At 43.1% G+C, this 19,325-nt stretch overlaps 1 protein-coding gene across 1 annotated transcript; it reads right to left on the bottom strand.

Moving 5' to 3' along the window:
• Positions 1 to 535: 535 nt before the first annotated feature.
• On the bottom strand, positions 536 to 19,028 carry MPHOSPH10 (M-phase phosphoprotein 10). The gene is made up of 11 exons (XM_084765526.1): positions 18,856 to 19,028; positions 15,808 to 16,486; positions 14,877 to 15,022; positions 13,383 to 13,551; positions 11,635 to 11,776; positions 10,087 to 10,154; positions 7,247 to 7,384; positions 5,080 to 5,190; positions 2,709 to 2,816; positions 1,129 to 1,359; positions 536 to 760 (listed from the first exon to the last, which is right to left on the bottom strand). Exons 1-11 carry the CDS (start codon positions 18,942 to 18,944, stop codon positions 611 to 613), a joined length of 2,031 nt encoding a protein of 676 aa, XP_084621652.1. The 5' UTR covers positions 18,945 to 19,028; the 3' UTR covers positions 536 to 610.
• Positions 19,029 to 19,325: the final 297 nt, after the last annotated feature.

The following is a 19,325-nucleotide window of genomic DNA, read 5'->3' on the forward strand; positions in this document are numbered from 1 at the left end:
CTGGTCCCAAAGAGGCTTTCCAATTAACTTTGCCACAGCACTGTGAAGTCTCAAACAGTTCCCATCAAGCAAAGATGGTCCGTGCTGGTTATTTATTTATTTATTTTTGTCAATTTAACACAAGCTAGAGTTACCTGGGAAAAAAAGAACCTCAAGTAAGAAAATGCCTCTAAACCGGGCATGGTGGCACACACCTTTAATCCCAGCACTTGCGAGGCAGAGGCAGGTGATCTCTCTGAGCTCCAGGACAGCCAGGGCTGTTACACAAAGAAAAATGGAAGGAAGCAAGGAAGGAGGGAAGGAAGGAAGGAAGGAAGGAAGGAAGGAAGGAAGGAAGGAAGGAAGCCTGTGGGAGATTTCCTGAATTAATGATTGATAACCCCATGAGTGTTATAAGCCCTGAGGAAGTAGTTCTGTGGAGAGAGCAAGCTGGGAAAGCCAGTAAACAGTGATAGACTGTAAGCTGTAAAATGAATTAGCCCTTTCTTCCACAAGTTTCTTTGGTCATGGTCTTTATCAAAACAACAGGAAACACTTAGGCCTCAAGAATTTTATTATAAAACAAAATAATGATAGAAACATACAGATTTATACATTAAACTCAAATATATTACAGCTTCAATTTATGAACAGATATGTCCTGCTTTTTCTTCTTTACCTTCCCTGGTTGTTTTGCATCATTAATCTGCATTTTCACTTGATCTTGCAATTTAGAAAAGAACGCCTGAGATGACTTTAAGGGCTTATCTTTTCGTTCATCCTGCAGTTAAAAGAGAACAGACATGTTACCAAAACGTGCTTGTGTGAGAAAACCCAAAGACTAATAGTACAGTATGATTCCAACAATGAATAAATGCATAACATGAAAAGCCACGACAAAACCTCAATCACCACCTTAACAAATATATTCCATTATCACAACTCCCTTGTATCTTAGAGGGGGAGAAAGAGAATAGAAGAAAACTTGCTGCCAGACCTGTCACTGTAAATAAAGGTCCACAGAAAGCCTGTAGGGAGCTGGGGCCACCCTTGAGCAGTGAGCTTCTACAACCCAGGGGCAGCTGGACACCCGAGCTGAGAAGCAGCCGAAGGCATGCCACGCACCCTGACAGGCCTCTCCTCACTTACCTTCAGCAAGGACACTTTGCCTGTTCTGGTCAACTGCTTCAGCTTCTCTGAAGCCGCTGCCCTGCTGGACTTCCCAGGCTGATCTGGGTTGCTCTTTTCAAGCAATTTTCTCCGCTTCTCCTTCTCCTTTATTTTCAAACGTTTCTGAAATTTCTTTTTCCTCCGTTCCCGTTTCTTGTCTGTAGCTGTTTTCTCAGCAGCTGTTTTTAGATCTCCAGCTTTATTTTTCTCCTATTAAAAACAAAAACAAAAATAAACAAACAAAAAAATCTCACCAAATAAATAAAAGCCCTAAACCACCACCGTACTTGTTATCTCAGTCTAGCATCTGCTGAGGGATGCGAGGATGAGCACTCAATGGCCAATGGCTGGATGTCTGTGGCACAGCATCTGAGGATGCAGAGCAAGCCCTGTTTGGTTCCAAGGAGCTCTGGTAACTCTAAAGCCTACACTGTGTTCTTTGCTGGAACTGACCTGCTCTACAGTTCAGACCCAAATGAACTCACACAGGAAACACAGAGAGCTAGGCTCTCAAGCCCCCAATACTGGCCAACAGGTGCTCTCCAACATGGAACCAGGACATGTCTGACTCAGCCTTGGCTCTAAGCTGTGAACAACAGCTCCTAGGTTTGGATCAAGGAAGAGAGGAAGCAGGGAAACCTGTCTCCAGCAAAAACTGACTTCCTCATTTCTCCTGAACTGTCAGCTCATCATGCCAGTTATCACTGGCCTAAGATGGCAGAGGTTCTGACAGCAGCGGTGGCGATACGTGTAACTAGGCAAGTGAAACTAACAGGAGACTCTGCTGCTTCTCCGACAGAGCAGATATGGGCCTGCCGGAAGCCACTGTTTCTGTAAGGGAAGAGTTTGCGTGTTCAGGAGTCAGAGGACACCGGCACCTGGTATATCCATGTGTTCCAGGGTGTAAATGGTCTGCTGGACTCTAGGCTTCAACAATGGCAAGCTTTACACTGCACTTTATGATTACTATGGTCAGAGGCAACGTGGTGTGGGCCAATACTAAAGAATTACTGCATCTTCACAAGACTAAAGCAGTCACTTTAAAAGCATTTGTAATAATCTTATCTGCAACTTGCACTGATGCCTGAACACACAAGATTGGTAATTAAGTATTAATTAATCATTCGTCTCACCATGTAGGCATCCATATTCACAGTGGACCAATCCCACGGCCCTGCAGATACCCAAGTTCCCACATGCTCAAACCTTGTATATGAAATTAACTATTTATATCACCTACATTCATGCTTCCTTACACTTCAAACTATGCATGGATTACCTGAAACCTAGGACACTGAAAACTCTACATACAAATAGCGGCTGTAAAGTCTGCACATGCTCAATACAGACTCAACTTTGCTGAATATTTTCAAGTGCAGTTGGCTGTATCAATGGGCGTACAACTCAGTTACAGGAGTGTGGGGGAACACACCTAGAAATTACTGAGATACACTGGAATAAAGACTAAAACTCAAGGAAAGTTACACTAAATAATGCAGACCGGCTTCAGTGACCTTACTTCCAGGGAGTCACTGAACATTTCCACACTGGCTTCTCACCTTAATTTCCTCTGGGGCCAAGAGGGCTGCATCACTGACGCTCACTGGGGCCACTTCCTCCATGGTTATAGCTGGCAGATTCGACACAACTTTAATTTCAGGAACAGGCTAGGAAAAAGACAGGCATTTACTGAGGAGAAGGAAATGGAACAAACATCATCCAAGAAGTTTTTTATGGAATTAACTTCCTCTGCATATATGTTAGGGTTGTTGGCTTGGTAGGTTTTTTGGGAGGAGGGCACCTGACAGTGAGAATGGGGGTATCTCTGACTCATTCACCTGCTCTTAAGACCCCTTCCTCCTACTGGGTTGACTCACCCAGCCTCAGTGCGAGGTCTGTAACTGTAACTGGCCTTATTGCATCTTGTGCCGTGTCTGGTTGAGATCCCTGAGAGGCCTGTTCTTTCTCAGGGGAAATGAAGGAGGGTGGCTCTGAGGGAGAGGGGAGGTGGGTGGGGAACTGAGAGGAGTAGAGGGAGGAGACGCTGTGGTTGGAATGTACTGTATGAGAGAAATTTGTTCTTTTAAATTATACAATAAAAAGAAGCAGAAAACGAAACAAAGCAAAATAAAAAGACATCAGTGTACTGAGTGGAATGACAGTCATGACGATGGCAGCAACAAAGCATTCCAATAGCATTTATATTTGCATATCTACACAGCATCTCTGCTGCAGCCAAATACTACTCCATGTCACCTATGTGGACATTCCCAAGCAATTCTATCTACTTAAAAATATAATGATTCTTATAATCTCACTTTTTGTTTTGGAAAATTTTAAGCTCTCTGAAGAAACATGAAAACATGCTTATGAGAAAAATACAGACTACTTGATAAACTATTCAAGCTACTAGAAACCAGCTTTATAATTAGCATAAAGTGGCTCAAAACTGTTTATGGGGGAACATTAACATGCTCAGTCTTGTGAGGGACAGTATAGGTAATCGTAGCTACTATCATTTCAGGATATCTGTGTCCACGCCAGACATAGAGGACAACATTCTGGGGAAATGTCTTAAGAGTAAAAACACATGAGAAACAGGCCAGGATCCTAGATTATAAGTAAGAAGAAAATATGGAATGTGAAAAAAAAGTTTTTTCCAAACAGGCCACTTTCAGATATTTACAAGAAATAATGTGTTCTCTGACAATCAAAAACAAACAGGGAGGCAATTTCAAACCACAGTGGAATATGGCAGCTGGTGAAAAGTTCATATCAGCAGAGATGGTGTGAAATACAGACCTGAATATGAAAAGGAAAATATTAAAGGGGCCTGTAACAGCCATTGGCATTCCGGAAGAGTAAACTGTAAAACAACAGCAAAAGGCAAACAGAGGCCGGGGCAACGGTTCAGTGGGTTAGGTGCTTGCTGTTAAAGTGAGAGGTCATGAATTCAAACCACCAATCTCCATGTAACAAATGGGTATGTCTGCACAGGAGACAGGCAGAATCTGGAAGCTCACTGACAACTGTGTCTATCTGAAACAGTGACCTTCAGAGTCAATGAAGAGACCTTGTCTCAAGAAACATGGTGGGCACAGGTTTCCTTCACCTTTGCATGCTTCTGACACCTAGATTAGTCTTTAGTCCACAACATTCAAAAGAAACTCCAAAGGGCAACACGCAAACAAGCACCATGACGGCTCAAGCCCCTTTCATAGAGTCACAATGGCTGTAAGCAGATGGAGTTTCAAGGAGTTAGTGGATTCTCAGCCAGCCCAGGAAAAGACTCAGGACTGGATAGGAGACTGAGCAGTCTGGGACTGGACGGAGCGCAATAAGCAGTACACAGTGGCTGGGCATGGTGGCACACGTCTTTAATCCCAGCACTCAAGAGGCAGAGCTAGGCGACCTCTGTAAGCTCGAGGCCAGCCTGGTCTACAAAACAAGTCCAGGATAGCCAAGGCTACACAGAGAAGCCCTGTCTCAAACAAACAAACAAACAAACAAACAAACGAACAGGCAGTACAGAGCACATGGACCCACTGCTAGTTCTGCCCCTCCCACGTTCCAAACTTCAGTATGCTCATCTGCAACACATGAACAGTAAAACCTCTTAGTGTTTGGGGCAGTGAAAGTGATGAAAGCAGAGAACCTGACGTGACTTATGACTTGCAGCAGGCACCTATCCACGTGAGGGACACACTTAGGGGAGGAAGGATCCCTGAAGGGGAGGAGGCTCACAGCTGAGGGGCTCGCTGGAGATTAGGTCGCAGCAGAACGGAAGGCAGAATTAACCCAAGAACAAAGTGCCCCTCCTTTACTGAAGCCCTGTAGTAACTTGCAGGTTTGTGTCGGGACGTTGCCTGGAGCTCCGAGCTATTAAGTTCACATAAGCTGTTTTTAACACCGCACTGTTAATTCACATACCGGTTTGGGGATGAAGTGGAAGTTTGATAGAGCATCCAATTTTAGGAAGAGAGAATCCATCATCTTCTGAATTTCTACATGCTCTGGATTTTCTTCTTCTTCCGTTTTTTGCTAAGTGAGCAAGTCAACATGAGACAAAGTAGCTTAGCAGTGTGCCACAGACAAAACACAACAAGCAATGAGGGTGCCCCTAGTTCCTCAGAACCACAGCTTTAACTATCCAGCAACATTCCAGCCCGATATGGTGGTGCACACCTTTATCCCCAGCCTGGAGAGGCAGAGGCAGGCAGGCAGGCAGATCTCTGTGAGTCTGAGGTCAACCAGGGCTACAGAGTGAGCTCTTGTCTCAAACAAAACCAAATCCCATTCAGGAATGATGGAGCTACCAGCAATTCCCAGCATGCAGAGGGCTGAGGCAACATTACAAGTTGAACACCAGTGTGGGTTACATAGTGTTACATTATTTTAAAAAGGAAGGAGAGAATGTCCCAAAAGCAAAATTACAGGTATCAGCACCATAATGGTGCTGGTGCCTGCCAACAACTACAGGCATGCACAGTTTAGTACCCATTGCGTCTGAAATTTAGAACTAACAGTTCAATTCCTTTGGTATTTTGCACCAAGAGTTAAGCTACTAATAATAAGATGACTATATTTAAGGAAAATTAACAAATGTTGGTGAAGGTGAAGAAATTTGAATGCTAGGAATTACTGATAGCAAAGTAAAATGATGCAGTCGCAATGGCAGTATGCTTGGCAGTTCACAGAAGGTTAAAGAGAATTAGAGTCAAGGAAACAAAAGTAGGTACACACACACACACACACACAGAGAGAGAGAGAGAGAGAGAGAGAGAGAGAGAGAGAGAGAGAAGAAGAAGAAGAAGAAGAAGAAGGAGGAGGAGGAGGAGGAGGAGGAGGAGGAGGAGGAAGAGGAGGAGGAGGAGGAGGAGGAAGAGGAGGAGGAATAAGAAGAGGAGGAAGAAGAGAAGGAGGAGGAGGAATAAGAGGGAAGAGGAGGAAGAGGGGGAGAAGGAAGAAGGGGAAGAGGAGGAGGAAGAGAGGAAGAAGAGGAGGAAGAGGAAGGAGGACGAGGGGAGGGAAATGAATCAAGAAACCATGGCACATATATAAATGGAATATTATCCAGAAATAAAATAGAAATAAAGTGCTAATATAAATGCCAACATGAAGATATAATGCTAAATGAGTCAAAAATTGTGTGACTTCATTTATACAAAATGTTCCAAACAGGCAAACTCACAGGCCTAAGGTGTAACATAGCAGAGAAGGGAGGGACAGGCAGCAGCAGATTGGTGAGCAAGGACTTAGACACTACAGTGAAGCAGCACTTGCCCAGAACTACAGAAAGTGCCTCAGAATTATTCACTTATGTATTTTTGGTTTTTCAAGACATAGTCTCACTACCTCAAAATATGAGCACTCTTACTGGTCCCCTGAGTCCTGGGATTTCAGGAGTGCACCATCATGCCTGATGAGTGGTTTATATAAAAGAATGTTTTCTTTTCTGTTGAGCGAGTGCAATCTGTTAAAGTGTCACTCAGATTAATCTCACTAATATGAAAACAACAGATTTAACTCTATGGAGTCAGAGTTTAATATTTGTTCTTCCCCTGGCCCCAAAGTGCACCATGAAAGGCTACAATAGTCTTTTGTTATCTTGTTTTTCACAATTAACATAGAAGCGTGCGTGCACAGTGGGGGTGGGGTAGGGAGACTAGGGGGTGTGGCGCACAGGAATAAGAAGTGACTGGCTCTCTGTGCCTGTGGCCCACATTAATAAACCCAGGTGGAAAAACAAGTCTTCCCAGGATATGACCTTGTCCTACTAGAAATTAATTTTAGAATTTAAGAAAAATAAAACAAAATAGCACAAGGATCAAGATCATTTCATAAAGATATAGAATATATCAATTATTTCAAGTGTCAAAGAAATATGATTTTAGAATTACAATGCCCTATTAAAATTGCAGAAAAGTCAGCAGCTGATTATACATATTGTGATGACCAACGCTCTTTGCAGAGCAAACCCCATGTGCGTCTCATTCGCCCCCTATCGCCAGCGTGTCTGACAGCTAGATTAGATCAGGACTGACTGAAGATCTGGGTATCTTCAGCAGGCACGGCCCTGCCTTGGAGGTCACCTTACCTGGTTGAGTTTGATATATTCCTGCTCATAAATCTCAGCGAGGCTCAGCTTACTCTTCTCATGGTCTAGCGTTAAACGCTTTTTATATTCATACGCATCCTCTTTAGGTTTTTCTTTTCGTTCTACATCATCCCAAGCCTGAAATGCAAAAAAAGTTAATAGAATCAAACATTTATATATTATAGCCAGTAAGAATTACAGCAAAGAAATTAATTTTCAACTTCTAAAGTGATTATCTGGGGCTGGGGTTATAGCTTGCCTGATAGAATGCTTATTTGGATTTACTCCTCTGCCCCACAAAACAGCGCATGGCAGTCCATGCCTGCAATACCAACAGTGCAATGGTAGTCCATGCCTGCAATACCAACAGTGCAATGGTAGCCCATGCCTGCAATACCAACAGTGCAATGGTAGCCCATGCCTGCAATACCAACAGTGCATGGTGGTCCATGCCTACAATACCAACAGTACAATAAATAGTAGCCCATGCCTGCAATACCAACAGTGCATGGTGGCCCATGCCTGCTATACCAACAGTGCATGGTGGCCCATGCCTGCAATACCAACAGTGCATGGTGGTCCATGCCTGCAATACCAACAGTGCATGGTGGTCCATGCCTGCAATACCAACAGTGCAATGGTAGCCCATGCCTGCAATACCAACAGTGCATGGTGGCCCATGCCTGAAATACCAACAGTGCATGGTGGCCCATGCCTGCAATACCAACAGTGCATGGTGGCCCATGCCTGCAATACCAACAGTGCATGGTGGCCCATGCCTGCAATACCAACAGTGCAATGGTAGCCCATGCCTGCAATACCAACAGTGCATGGTGGCCCATGCCTGCAATACCAACAGTGCATGGTGGCCCATGCCTGCAATACCAACAGTGCATGGTGGCCCATGCCTGCAATACCAACAGTGCATGGTGGCCCATGCCTGCAATACCAACAGTGCATGGTGGTCCATGCCTGCAATACCAACAGTGCATGGTGGCCCATGCCTGAAATACCAACAGTGCATGGTGGTCCATGCCTGCAATACCAACAGTGCATGGTGGTCCATGCCTGCAATACCAACAGTGCATGGTGGCCCATGCCTGCAATACCAACAGTGCATGGTGGTCCATGCCTATAATACCAACAGTGCATGGTGGTCCATGCCTGCAATACCAACAGTGCATGGTGGTCCATGCCTGCAATACCAACAGTGCATGGTGGTCCATGCCTGCAATACCAACAGTGCATGGTGGTCCATGCCTGTAATACCAACAGAGCATGGTGGTCTATGCCTGCAATACCAACAGTGCATGGTGGCCCATGCCTGCAATACCAACAGTGCATGGTGGTCCATGCCTGCAATACCAACAGTGCATGGTGGCCCATGCCTGCAATACCAACAGTGCATGGTGGCCCATGCCTGCAATACCAACAGTGCATGGTGGTCCATGCCTGCAATACCAACAGTGCATGGTGGCCCATGCCTGCAATACCAACAGTGCATGGTGGCCCATGCCTGCTATACCAACAGTGCATGGTGGTCCATGCCTATAATACCAACAGTGCATGGCGGTCCATGCCTGCAATACCAACAGTGCATGGTGGTCCATGCCTGCAATACCAACAGTGCATGGTGGTCCATGCCTGCAATACCAACAGTGCATGGTGGTCCATGCCTGTAATACCAACAGAGCATGGTGGTCTATGCCTGCAATACCAACAGTGCATGGTGGCCCATGCCTGCAATACCAACAGTGCATGGTGGTCCATGCCTGCAATACCAACAGTGCATGGTGGTCCATGCCTGTAATACCAGCACTTAAAAGGTAGAGGCAGGAGGATCAGAAGCTCAAGGTCATCCCTGGGCTACTCACTTAGTTCCAGGCCACCTAGGGGTAAATGAAACCTTGTCTCAAAATTAGTAATAATAGCAAGCACTAAATATGATGGCCCACACTTTTAACCCCAGTACTAGAGAGGCAGAGGTAGGTAGATCTTTTTGAGTTCTAAAGAACCCTGGTCAATATAGTATTCCAGGCCAGCCAGGACACACAGTGAGATTTGTCTCAAAAAAAAAAAAGTGACTTTTTAAATAAAGTATGATGAAGAACAAAGAAGCTATTAGCCCAAATATTCCTTCTGCCTTTGTCTTAAAATTAATCTTTCTCATGGTTACCAACTTTCATTTCCTTGTCACCATTTGCTAGGAATTAAACCAGAGGCTCAGGCATGCCAAGCAAGGGTTCCGCCAAAGCCATACCACCAACCCTTAGATTTACTTTACTTTAGAACCATTTCTCCAGCCCACCTTACTATGTGATTAAAAAAACCTAGTTTTTGTACTTTATTCCAAATTTTAAGACACTCTCATACAGTACTGTCCTGCTCTTGCTCCTCCATGTAGACACATTAAGGAAGCATCTCTTACTGTACTTGTCATATAATGCCTATTTTTATTCTAAGCTTACAAAACCAGATGAACTTCCCCCAAATTTTTCTAGGTCATTAACATCTGAAAAGGTCCACCTTGATTTACTACAGCAGATACAGTGCCTAAACTGAGGAAGGGTCTCGGTATGACCATAGCAAACCAGGTGTCCATCATTAGCTCTATTAGCCACCCAGTCACCAAGACTCAGAACTGATGATCCTGGCTAGCCCTCCCAGCAGGCATGGTACTTTCTTGGGCATGAATATAGAGCAATGCCCTACAGTGAAGGTAAAAATACCTGGGTCCAGTCTCAGGCTTTGAAGACAAGAGGACCAAATAAAATTAACAAAGCATTATTTCTAAAAATTGCAGTGAAAATTAATTTAAAATTCACTCGGTTTTTACTCACCTGATCTCGTATCCTCTGTTTAATGATATCTTCTAGATGGAGAGTGGTTTCCTCTGTGATTACAGGGGCTAAAAGAAACATAAGACATGTTTGTTAGAAAAATACACATCAGACCAGGGATTCGCAAATCCTTGTTAGACCCACAACATAAGCAGTAGCTGGGAACTAAAATATAAATCCTTAGGCCAACTCTACACCTTCTAATCAGACAGTGGAGAATTGCTTATAGTGTTGTTTTTAGGCCTGCGCCCTGCCACAGCTCACTGAACTGTTCACAACTGAACTGTAAACCCTCGCTATTCATCAAGTTCTTTCTTATATCCATTAGATTCAAAGCTGGGAGTGGTAGTGCAACCCTTTCATCAACACTCAGGAGGCAGAGCAGGTGGACCTCTGAGTTCAAGGACAGCCTGGTTTACAGAGCGAGTTCCAGGACAGCCAGGGCTACAGAGAGACCATTTGGGGGGTGGGGGTAGAGGAGAAAAAAGTCAAATGAGTTTACATTTTATTTCTGTAGAAAAGACAATTCTCTCAACTCATTCTCTCCCTCTCCCCCTCCCTCCCTCCCTCCCTCCCTCCCTCTCTCTCTTCTCTCTCTTCTCTCTCTCTCTCTCTCTCTCTCTCTCTCTCTCTCTCTCTCTCTCTCTCTCTCTCTCTCTCTCTCTCTCAGGCAGGGTGTATATGTTATGACAGAGTCTCAGACAGCCCAGGCTGGTCTCAAACTTGCCTGAGGGTGATTTTAAACTTCTGTTGAACCTCTGGCATGTCTCCTTCAATCACAAATGCTAGGATAGGCCACCATGCCTGGTTTCTGCTGGACTAGGGATCATATCCGGGAATTCAAGCATTCCACAAACTGCACTGTACTGGTTGGTCCATCTTCTGATGGTCCTCCAAGTTTAAGGGCCATAAAACTTGAATGGCTATGGTAAATGACAACACTTCCATGATATTGACAATTTTCCTTCTCCGTGAGTGGATGCATATGACACCTGTCTGTGTCATGTGGACACCTGAGGTCAACACTGGGCACCTTGCTGGAATGCCCTCCACCTTGTTTGTTGAGGCAGGGTCTCTAACTGAACCTATGACATCAATTCCACCAGAGTAGCTGGTTAGCAATCTCCAGCCATTCTCCCATGGCTGACTCCTCGGCACTAGGATTTCAGGAGCTTTTTGTGTGGGAACTGGGGGTCTCAATTTAGGCCCACATGCTTGTAGAGCAAGTTCTTTAGCAACAGAGCCATTTTTCCAGCCTCTGACAATTATTCTTTAGTGATGGGGGAGGGGCATACATAATCACAAAGATGCACAGGAGACAGAAGGCAAAGATTGCAAACTGTTACCATCTGGTGAATTCCGTTAAATGGCACACAGATATCCACTGTACTATTTATTCTTATTTTTTCAACTTTTTTGTATGTTTGCAAGTTTTAAAAAAACAAGCAGCAGGGGGAAAAAAAACAAACAGTACTCAAAATCTTTCTGAAACGAACTACAAAAAAGCACAAAAGCAGACACACTGCAGAAGCTCAGCAGGTGACATACCCATCCTGACGGCGTGGTCAAAGTGGAGGGTCTCTTCTAGAAGGCTGTTCTCTGGCCGCTTCTGAGCTGTCACTTCCCCTTGAAGCTGCCAAGGCTTTTGTTCCAACAACTCTTTTTCCAAAGACGCGATTTTTTCATTCATCTAGGAATAAGACAGGAGTTATTTTGAAATGCTTATGCTTACTAATGTACTTAACTCCCCTGAAGCATCAGGAGCTATGTGGGGCATCCTTTTACAACATCCTAAAGTAATTTTTGTCTTTGAATGTTGGCATTGACGAAGCCTGGCTCTTGACTCCACACCCAAATTTCTCACCTCCACCCCATAACAGACAGTTTTAAACACATTAGCAGACAGAATGTTAGTTTCATCTTACAGAATCTTCCTATTTCCCTACTTGCCCTTCTGCTCACCTATTAGGTCTCAACAGATCTTCTGCAAATAACAGCGCATTCATTTTAGCCTTCATTATCTTTTGTTTTTGTTGCTACACAGACAAGTCTAAAACAAATGTTAGATGAGAGTGGGGAGTGTAACAATGGACATTGTCTTACTCTTGTTTCTTCTATCAGGCCAATAGCCATAATGGCAGCTTTTGACCTGATGCATTTGTAGTTCACTGAATAAGAAAAGGAATAAAATTTGGCCAAATCGCCCTGACATACCTGGAGCTGGTCATACTTTTTACCCCCTCAATCTCTAAAACAAGAACTCTGCTGATTCCCTAACACTGAATTAAAAGAATGATGCCACCTGACTGTGAGGCACTGTTCTCACCTAGTTATTCTGGATTCTTATATAACTACCTGATAATGAGGCTAAAGACTATGCGGACACTTACATGTTGAGTTAGATTTAATTAGTGCCATTTATAAATTCTGCTTTACTTTTTATATGTTGAGTATCAACTAAGCACCAAATGACTTATTTCTTGAAAGTTTGTATAATTCCTTTGTGAAGTATTTTTTGGAAAGTGGGGAGAAGTGAGGCAGGAAGATATTAAGATAGCAATTCATTATAAAGTTATTTCCTTCAGACTTTCTATCTTTCCTAGAGACAAGGTGACAATCCTGAATTTAATTTAAATTACTTTTGAAAAATAATTCTTAGGTAATTGTGATCCTGTATTTTCTACTTGTTCTAATTTCTGTGTGATGTAATTTTAAGATGAATAAAATGATAGAACCACAGGACAAGGGCCAAACTAAGTTTATTAAAATTAACTGCATAATTCTATCTATCTATCTATCTATCTATCTATCTATCTATCTATCTATCTATCTATCTAATCTGTCCAGCACTCACAAAGAGACATACTTTCCTAGAGCAGCTGGAACAGTTAAGAGGGTCCCAGGATGGTTAAGCAGAAGCAGCACGCCACAGACAGTAAATAGGCACAGAGATACAAAGATTTCACAAATCTGGCTCCAAACGAAGGCTATGGGCTAAGACACGGAGGCCCTAACTTATACAAATCATGAGGTGCTTTTCATCTGTTATCTATATAGAGTATACACAGGATTGTTATTATTTCTTTTATGAGATAAGGTCGGCTACACAGCCTCAGCAGGTTTGATGCTAATTAGCCAAATTTGGGCCTGAACTTGACATAATCCTCCTGTCTCAGCCCTCCAAGTGCTAGGTTTACAGAATACACCATAATACCTAGCTGAGGGCGCACAATCTCTGCGGAGCAAGGCCTTGGCTTTTTAAAAGCAAAGTTCCCACCATGTTAAACATGAATTACCTTCTCCTGTCTCTTCTCAAAAGAGGATTTAACGTCATCAGATTCCTGCTTTACAGCTAAGGGACTTGTGTCTTCAGCCTCATCACCTGGCAAAGCAAAGGTCACTCTTTTCAAGCTTTCTTTACGTTGCTCACTATGCTCATTTTCTTCCAGGTCAGTGTCTTCATCCCTATAATACCAAGATGGTTATCAAAGGAAAAATTCTACAAGCCTCTAGAAACTCAAAGATAAATATTCCGATTATAAAGTACTTTTAAATACCTAATGTCATTCAATATTCAGAACTTCTAGGGTTGCTAAGTCTCTAAGGAACAAAAATCCTTTAAAATTTTATTTATTTATTTAGTATTTTGTATGCATGACACATGTAGGCATACATGTAGCACAGCACAAATGTGGAGGCCATAGGATAACTTTTGTGAGTTTAGGGTATCAAATTTTCTGATCATTCAGGTCACCAGTCTTGCACAGCAATTGCTTTTATCTATGTTTTACCTACTGAGCCATCTCAATGGCCCAAAAGGAAGAGACTTTTCTTTACTCCCTCCTCCTCCTCCCCGGCCCCTTTCCTTTCTACCCACCTATCTATCTATCCCCCTCTCTCTGTATCCCTGGTTGTCTTTGAAATCTTTGGGTAAACTTAGGCTAGAGAAACTCACAGAGACACACCTCTGTCTTCCAAGTGCTATGATTACTTAGTTGTATGCCATTACACATGGCTAAGGAAGAGATTCTTTATGTGAAATGTTAGCTATGTGGAAATAAAACAAAAAGTACTAATACATCAAATACATTATCAACCATGATACAAAATGCTTACTTAAAAATAAATAAATAAATAAATAACACCAGGAGCTGGAGAGATTGCAAAGAACATTGGCAGCTCTTCCAGAGGTTCAATTCCCAGCACTCAGATGGTGGCTCACAACTGTTTGGTGGCACTGTATCTCTAGTCCCAGGGAATCTGACATCCTCTTCTGGCCTTTGCAGGCACCAAACACGGATATGGTGTGCAGACATACATGTAAATAAAACACTCATACAGATAAAATAAATTTTTAAAACTTAAAAAGAAAGTTTTATTGGCACAAAACCCAAATGCAAGCTTCTTTTTTATAATATAAAAGGCTAGCTGGGCAGTAATGAAACACATCTTTCATCCCAGCACTCAGGATGCAGAGGCAGGCTCATTTCTGTGAGTTTGGGGCCAGCCTAGTCTGCAGAGCAAGTTCCAGGACAGCCAGGAATATTTTACAGAGACCTCTGTCTCAAAAACCCAGTAATAAATAAAATAAAAATAAAAGGCTGACTACTAGTGCTGATGCAAATTTTCTTCCTAAGTGATCTCCAGTGTCCTTTGAAATTCAGAGACGTTTTCTGGTACTAGATTTGGAGTTTAACTTCTGTTATATATTTGATAACTCTGAGGACATACCTTATATCTATGACTGGACCACTACTAATACAAAGTAAAGAAAGACTTGAAATGCTCACGTTTCAGAAATGTTTTCTTCTTCTTCAGCAAATCCTTCCTCTTTGTCTGAACCCAGCTCGTCATCCATAACACTAGTTACGTCGTCATCACTTTCAACTGGATCAAAGAAGTCCTTGTATTTCAGATTTCTAGAACTTTTATTTGGCTAAAATAAAAATGTTTTGAAAAGTTTAAAGATAGAAAAACATATAAAACCACTTATATGCCTATGTATATTATACACACATACAGAATGCTTTCTAACTTTAACACCACCCCAGCCAAAAATAGTTATTAGGGAAACTAGCAACTAGTTAGCTACTGTAAAACCATAAGGACAGCCAGAACACAACAAATTGAATGAAAGCACACATCTACTTATAACACCTAAGAGTGTACTAGTCCATATCTCAAAACTTCTAATTACTATTAATTAAAAATAAAACAATCTCCAAATTGATAATTGTTACAATCATCTTTTGGCCTTTTCTTTCCTTTTTTAAAAATTTTTTTTTGGGGGGAGGGGGAGAGGGGTTTTTGAGACAGGTTCTCATCACTTAGCCTAGGCTGGTTTTGGACATATTTTTCCAGCCTCAGCCTCCTACCTCTGAGGCTTATACTCTTGCACCACTATTTCAGTTTGTTTGTTTTGTTTTGTTTTTTTTAAGTCAAGGTTTCTCTGTATAGCCCTGGCTGTCCTGAACTTGCTTTGTAGACCAGGCTGGCCCTGAGCTCACAGAGATCCACCTGTCTCTGCCTCCCTGAGTACTGGGATTAAAGGCATGTGCCACCAGGCCCAGCCCACTGACTTGGTTTTTAAATTTAATTAATTTCTTCCCTGTTTTTCAATACTTTATTTGTGCTCTCATGAATTTTGAGGCACATTAAATTTCTCCTTAGGAAAGCATGACATTTAGTTTAAAGAGAAAGTTCCTTTTCCTAAAACCTTACCTTAATCTTCTGACGTCCAAATAGCCCTCCCTCATCATCATCCGAGTCAATGTCTTCAAACAGGTTAATATCTTCCTCTTCCTCATCATCAGGTCTTTTTTCTTCTTCCTTTTCTATTTTTTCTAGAAAGTTCTCCATGTCAGATAGTTTGAAAAATTTATCATCTACCACAGACTTTTCTTTTGGTTTTCCGGGTGGCTTGATTTGCATCTTAGTCTGTTGTTCCAATTTACCTATGTCAAAGTCAAGATCAGAATCCTCATCACTAAAATCTGGACTTTTCCTTGGGTCAGATTTGCTTGAGCTTTTGGTTCTCTCAGTCCCTTTAGGGACATCAGCACCCACATCCGACAGTTGCTCCTCCTCCACATCTGTCTCCAGGTTCTCCTGGCTGTCAGCCTCCATCTCTGAGGCATCCTCTTCACACTCCTCATCTTCACTTTCTGGGAGAAGGCTGATATCTTCATCCTCGATGGTTTCACTAACTGCTTTCTGGAAGTATTGTAAGATTGGTTCATTTTGCAGTTCCAGTTGTTGCCAAATCTGCTCATCATCAAAATTGTTTATCGCAAGTTTTTGTAAAGGGCTTCCAGAGAATCGGCCATTCTCTAATATTTTATTAAAATCATACAGAACTTTTGTTAAAGAAGTGAAGTTTGATGCTAGTCCATTTTGAATCCTATTGGGAAAGGAGATTAAGTGAGATGAATTATACAGTAATATCAAGAATTCTGAAATAAAACAAAAAATAAAACGCATACCTTATTTGCAAAATTAAATATAAATGAAGCACCAGATTTAAGTACAGATTCTGGTCCTAACAGTGTGTATCTTACTGATGAGGCAGACTGAAAGTATCTGGCTTTGCTGTACAGACTGAAAGCTGGAAAATCACTACTCATCTGCTTGCCGGGAGAGACCCAGTAAGTCAGCCTTGAATCCTCAAACCTGCTCCATTATATACACTCTTCATTTATTATTCATTTGGCAAGTGATCACCATCTGGGAAAATTTCACTAAGGATACAACATCTGAACTAAGATCTACAGATAGAAGAGACTACATAGTAAAGATCTGGGAACACGTATTCTGGCTATAAGAAACATTCAGGGGCCGGGCGTGGTGGCACACGCCTTTAATCCCAGCACTGGGGAGGCAGAGGCAGGTGGATAGCTGTAAGTTTGAGGCCAACCTGGTCTACAAAGTGAGTCCAGGACAGCCAAGGCTACACAGAGAAACCCTGTCTTGAAAAACAAAAACAAAAAGAAAAAGAAAGAAAGAAAGAAAAAGAAACATTTAGAACTAATTCCCTGAAAAAAGAGATGACTTTAGGCAAAGTGAAAATCAGCAAGACCAAGACAGCTGGTTGTGAGACTGAGGAAGCTGACTGTGAGGCTGACATTGTCTATTCTGAGGGACCAAGATCCAAACCATGCAGGGATCAAAGATATGAACTTGTCATTTTAAGTATAATGAGAACCCAAGAGCTGCAAGCAGAAGGATGAAAGGATGGTTTATGGTTCAGAAAGAGAAAGAATAATAAAGGTAGCGTTGTTAGGAAGTTGAAGCACCATCCATAAGGATGAAGGAGGTTGACGCTGGAGCCCCAGCAGTGAGTACGGCAAGTAGGACTTAAAGTCTAAAAATAGCTTAGATATGACTGACAGGACAGAGAAAATACAAGAAAGAGAGACAGAGGAAGGCATCAAGGAAGTAGACCAGCTGAATCTGACTAAATGAACTGACAGAACTGGTAATTACCGAGGCAATAATGGTAAGCGTAGATATTAGAAATGAAGAAATGACTTCAGTGGAGAGCGGCGTTTAGAAGGGTAGGGAAGTTCCATTCGGGACACAGTGAGTCTGGGATGCTAAGAGTTTGAATTTGTGGGGCTGGAGAAATGGATGGCTCAGAGGTTAAGAGCACTGTCTGTTCTTCCAAAGGCCCTGTGTTCAACTCCCAGCAACCACATGGTGGCTCACAACCATCTCTAATGAGACCTGGTGTGTGGAGTGCAGACACACATGAGGGCAGAACACTGTATAAATAATAAATATATCTTTTTTTTAAAAAAAAAAGTATGAATTTGCAATATAAGTCCAAGTCATAATTAAGCAAGTGCTGGGAATATAGAAGTCTGTCCTAATTCATATTCTTTCTCTCTCTTTTCTTTCATACTGTACATCCTCACCACTGCCTCTCCTTCCACCCCCCCCCCACCCTCTTTCCCAGGTCCATTGCTCCTTTTCTCTTTAGGGAAAGAAAAAAAAAAAAAAAAAAAAAAAAAGCAGGCCTCCTAGGGATTTCAACCGAACAAGGCATAACCAGATGCAATAAGACTAGGCACAAACAAGGCAACCCAGTAGGAGGAAAAGGATACGGAGAGCAGGCAAAAGAATCAGAGACACCCACACCCACACTTTTAGGAGTTCCATAAAAACCCCAAGCTAAACAACCATAACATTTATGCAGAGGACCTAACATAGAGCCCTGTTGGCTCCAAGGCTGCCTCCTCAGTCTCTGTGAGCCCCTACGCGCCCCCACTTAGTTGATTCTGTGGGTCGTGTTCCTGGGGTGTCCTGGACTCCTCTGGCGCCTACAATCCTTCCTCCCCTTCTTCCGCAGGGATCCTCGGCTTTGCCTCATGTCTGGCTGTGGGTCTCTGCAAACACAGTCGTGAAGTGCACTGACAAGCTACAAGTGCATACTTTCAATAAAGCTTAATGACAGGTAAGTGGCGGGTATTTTGAGGACACATGCAGAAAGTGCCATCAGCACGGACTAAGTAAGCTAGCGTGTGTCATAAGCCTCTCCGGACGCAAAGTAACTGAACTTTGATTTAGTTCAACAGCATACAACTAGGAGTTCTACACTGCACCGCTTTCAGTGTTAAAGTTTTGACAGGCCAAGGGAGCAAAAACCTTCTGATATTGGGGTTAAGCGACTTGTATTTCCCTTCCTGGCTTTCAGACGTTGCCGGATGCGGGCCCGCCCAGCTGCCCTGCATGCAATACGGGTCCCTCTCCCAGGCCTGGGTCTGCACTTACGTAAGGAAACACTCGGGTCGGCTGGTGGCTTTCCTGAACTCCCTCAGACAGCGTTCCAGGGTCTGTCGACGCGACACGCGAGGCGCCATAGCTAGCAACTACAGCGCCACACGAGGGCTGAAAGCCGGCCGGAAGCCGTACGACAAATACGCACTTCACGCCACCTGGAGCTCAGAGCCTAAGGTTCCGCGACACCCAGGTTCCGGCCCAGCACCCAGGCGGCGTCTATGGCACTGAGAACGCTACTATTGGGCATGCCTGGGGGTGGGGGCAGGAAATCGAAAAGTTCTATTGGCCATCTGGAGCGACTTGCCTCTTTCTCCAATTGCGTTGTTCTGTATTTCTGAGAGAACCACGGTGGTGTCACGTGGTCACTTTCTGTTTCTGCTTTCGGTACAAGTATTTTCATCGAACAAAAGGTTGCTTCACGCCGCATCAGTCACGATCCCAGGCCTCCCGCCCCGACACTG

The sequence above is a fragment of the Acomys minous genome (genome assembly GCF_964271855.1).
Source record: "Acomys minous genome assembly, chromosome: 2".
Classification (NCBI taxonomy): Eukaryota; Metazoa; Chordata; class Mammalia; order Rodentia; family Muridae; genus Acomys; species Acomys minous.